General features: G+C 41.0%; 1 protein-coding gene across 1 annotated transcript; it reads left to right on the top strand.

Annotated features, from left to right (window-relative positions):
• Positions 1 to 513: 513 nt before the first annotated feature.
• Positions 514 to 1,692, top strand: Trim38 (tripartite motif containing 38). Its single transcript, XM_050142635.1, is given in 2 exon segments — positions 514 to 1,078; positions 1,080 to 1,692. Coding segments are annotated over 2 exon segments (609 nt in total). The 5' UTR covers positions 514 to 688; the 3' UTR covers positions 1,299 to 1,692.
• Positions 1,693 to 4,414: the final 2,722 nt, after the last annotated feature.

Genomic DNA, 4,414 nt, shown 5'->3' with positions numbered 1-4,414 from the left:
AATGGACTGAACCTCGGAAACTGTAGACGAGCTATCACAGTGAAATGTTTTTATTTTTAAAAGTTGCCATGGTCATGGTGTCTCTCCACAGCAATAAGAACTCAAACTCAGACAAGGACTCTTCTCAGACAACGAATGAACATGTGAGATACAAGACAAAAATGAAGTGCTACTGATCTCGGTGAATAAGCTTCCTGCTCCATTCTGTTCCTCAGTGCTTGCTACATCCTATAGCTCCTCGTCCCTCATTACAGAATCCACAATCTTTTGTCAATAAAAGTTTGGGAAAGTTGTTTGTTTGTTTCTCTTTTCTGTTGGTGATTATTTTGCTTGTGTTTTCTGCTTATTTGTGTTTTCTTTATTTTGAAATAGTGTTTGTATAAAATATGAGCAGAAAGGGAAGGGCTCTTTTATGCTCTACGATCAGTACCGGAAATTCTAAAAGTTCTGAATTCAGGAAGGTTTGGAGCAGAGCATAGCAAGAGCGACTCCAAACAGTTCTAATCTTTGGCGTCTCTGAATGAGCCAAGATGCCGGGGTTGATGGTGGTATCGTTGCCACTGCTTATTAGGCATGTACCACATCCAAGACAAACACGAACTCATTTAACTCTGCTCATTGTTGTCTACAATAAGCATGATGTTATTTTATACATAGTTTGCATAGCTGGGGTTTAAAGGTTCAAATCATGCCCAGATTTGAACAGATTGTTTTCTTTGTAAAGTATTGTCTTTCTAGATCCCAAAATTCTGATTGTACAGTCAGTGTGACTCTGGAACCCGACACAGCCCATCCTGACCCAGCACTGTCTAAAGGTCAAAGACGAGTGACTTACAGACAATGCCACAAGAATCTTGAGGCTTCTACCAAGAGATTTTCTGTTTTGCCCTGTGTTCTGGGCTATAAGGAATTTACTTCAGGGAGATATTACTTCGAAGTGTCTGTTGAGAATGCAACCTCTTGGGATGTGGGAATCTGTGTAGAGGATGTGTTAAGGGGCTTTGACATGAAGAAGGAGCCTGAGTTTGGATTCTGGACCACCAGGATGTGTGAAGAGGATGGGCTTGCAGCCCTCACTTTCCACCCCTACTCCCCTTCACCTGCGTGAGAAGCCACAGCTCGTGGGAGTTTTTCTAGACTATGAGGCTGGAGTTGTATCCTTTTACAATGCAATCAGTGGTTCCCATATCTTCACCTTCTCCAAGGCTTCCTTCTGGGATACTCTGAAGCCCCTTTTCCAAGTTTATGAAAATACTTCTTTGTTTCTGCCTGCCAGAATTAATCAAGGGAAGGGGTAAAGTCCCCATGGTGTAAGTAGCCCAGAAAATGCATAAATCCCATAAGGCAAAAACTTGGATTTTTTTCATTGCCGTTCCAATGCTTTTAATGAACTTTCAATAAATGTGCTCCGATTTGGTTGATGGAAAGGGTAAAAATACCATACATGGCCAATTTCAGTGAGATGAAGGCAAAATAATAGTGATAATTATATCTTTTCATCTCCCTCCCTTTTGTACATCGGTTCTCAACCTTCCCAATGCTGCAGCCCTTTAATACATTCCCCATGTTGTAGTGACACCCAATTATAAAATTTTTGTTGCAACTTCATATCTGTGATTTTGCTACCGCTATTAATCATAATGTATCTTCATATGAATGGAGACAGTGGCTTGCAAGAGGGGTAGTGATACACATTTTGAGAACGACTGCCTTTTATGGGTCAGAAGTTTACAACACTTCTTACACTGTTGTTTTCAATGTGCATCGAATTCTTGTGTGAGAAATGAATTAATAGCAGTGTCTTTTTATGAACAAAAGAACAAAAACTGAAAATAACATCAACTTAACCTTTGTTCTTGCTGTTGCTATCAATTTGGTTTTTTTTTTTTTTTTCCCTGACAGGACACAAGAGTCAAAGCTGTGTGAAAGACCATTTGGTATACCCTAGCTAGACCACCACATTAGAAAGAAGTGGACTACAGCATATTAAAATAACTCTTTCAAAATGTGTTGAAATGTGAGTGATTCTAAACCTACTGCGCGTGTGTGCGCACACACACACACACATTCATACACCATGGTGGTTGGTAACCATGTTTCATTCCTCCTGTGGAAAAGAGGCATGGGGACTGAAAAAAATATTTTATAACATTTTATTCTACAATAAGCAATATACTCTGCACAAGAATATATTTTTCTGTTTCCTAGAAAATTCCATAACCATATTTCTCTCTTTTTTTTCCATCCTTCCTTCACAGTACTCCTTGTGTAGCTTCACCATGCTGTTAGTTACTATATTGACCAGTAGATGGCAGCTTTGCATTTTTGGTGACTCTGGTCATGCAACTTTGCCTTTAATAAAATATACTTCTTGGACCAAGATCAAATAAATGTAAAATTCATCTTGTTCTTAGTAATTATTTTAGATAATTTAAGCCAACAATATTTTTTGTGTTTTCCATTGTTGTTGCTTTTCATTTTTGTTCAAGACAGGGTCTCGTGGTGTAGCCTGGAACTAGCTTTATAGACCAGGCCGACTGTGAACTCACAGAACTCCAGTGGCCTGACTCTGCCTCCTGGGTGCTAGGAGTAAAGGCATGTATGATACACTTGGCAATAATATTAATTTATATTCAAATAAAATTTTTTTTTCTTTTACATAAGGTCTGACTGTATCCCAGGCTGTCCTGGAGTTCACTATATTGTAGCCCAGGCTGGCTCCAAACTGATGGAAGTCCTCCTGCCTCAGCCTCCTGAGTACTGAGTGCTGAGATTGCAAGTATGAGCTACCACGCACAGCTATGATTTTATTGACTGGTTAATAGACTTTAGTTTTTAGAGACAAGCTCTCATGTAGTTCACGCTGATGACAAACTCACTGTGTAGCAGATGATGACCTTGAACTTTTGATTCTTTTTCGTCTGGCTCTTGAATGCTAGAAAGAAAGGAGGCACCACCACATCCAATTTATGAGGATCTGGTGCTCAAGTTGGGGGCTTCACACACACTAGGCAGGCATTCCACCAACTAAGTTATAATATATTCCTAGGCCCCTTGGTGGTTTTAAGTGTTACCTGAAAAAGAGCCTTGGATCTTATTAACTATTCAGTTCTACAAATTTCTTTTAATTCAGCAAATAATCAACCTCATTAGATTCATGTTTCATCATCCCATGTGATTCCTTGGCAAATCAGCTCTCAGCGTTTTGTGGTGTGATTCAGATTCCTTCTGTGTGGATTGTTCAGTGACCTTTAGGGCTCTTAGTGACATTCTACCACAGTTCATTTATCAATGACTGCAGTGAACTATTTAGGGTAGGAGTGGGGTTCCAGATAGCTCATCATTCCCTAATGGGCACAGAAGTACATATGGGTTCAGTGTGTGTGAGTGATTGGCTGTACTTTCCTACCTTCCTTCCTTCCTTCCTTCTTTCCTTCCTTCCTTCCTTCCTTCCCTCCCTCCCTCCCTCCCTCCCTCCCTCCCTCCCTTCCTCCCTCCCTCCCTTTGTTTCACTGTAATTCCCAAGCAACCACAACCTTAAAATTTTAGTGAGAAGAAAGTTCATCTCAAATCAGGGAAACTGTCATCTCAAATTTGTCTTGAATGTTCATTCCTTTTTGCTTTTTAAGAGAATGGTAGGCTTTTCCAATTATATATGGATTATTGGTTTTAAAAGTGACATAAATCATGGAAGAGGAAGGAGTGGACATTTCTCTTTTCCTCTAGGTTTAGTCTATGGGAACTTTCCTCCCTCCCATGGCTGCTTAGAGCAGCAGGGAGCAGAGGGAATGCTCACCTGGGGGAACTATTTCCCTGCCTGTGTGCATTCCTCTGAGATGGCAGGAGGGGCTGGAGAAGAGGTCCAGTTGCTCCTCATCACACGGAACCAATCCTGAGTGTGAATAGGAGTCAAGCCACAAACCAAGCAAGGGCTCCTGCTCCTGAAAGGGTACAGGTGGAGGGGTTTGTTTGTTTGCTGTTTTGTTGTTGTTGTTGTAGGTGGTGGTGGTGGTGGTGGTGGTGGTGTGTGTGTGGTTTCTCTGGGCCCCCTGGCAGAGTCAAAAGGATTCAGGTTCCCAATGGGAGGGAGCAGGTCTTAAGTGAGGTGGAGAAAGTGGGTTGGTGTTTATTTTTCTTCTCTGGTAGCATGCAGAGTACCTTTTAGTACTCTGAACACTAGTCAGTAAGGGGTGAAGGCTCTAGGTAGGCACCAGCTCGATTTCTCTGGTTCAACAAGACACACATGTCTGGTCTTCCACAATAGGGCCTTGCCATAAGCCTTGACAATAGCCTGAGATGTTTGCATGAGTCTATGAAATCCTTTTAAGTGTCAAAAAAACTCAATTAAATGTAACCTATTCCTGGTAATGGAAGTTTCTCTCTTTCTCTCTCTCTTTTTTTTTTTTTTTTTTTT

The sequence above is a fragment of the Alexandromys fortis genome, unplaced genomic scaffold, assembly GCF_014885135.2.
Source record: "Alexandromys fortis isolate MF-2015 unplaced genomic scaffold, M_Fortis_MF-2015_v1.1 scaffold_5, whole genome shotgun sequence".
NCBI lineage: Eukaryota > Metazoa > Chordata > Mammalia > Rodentia > Cricetidae > Alexandromys > Alexandromys fortis.
This window is presented reverse-complemented; position numbering and strand designations above follow the sequence as displayed.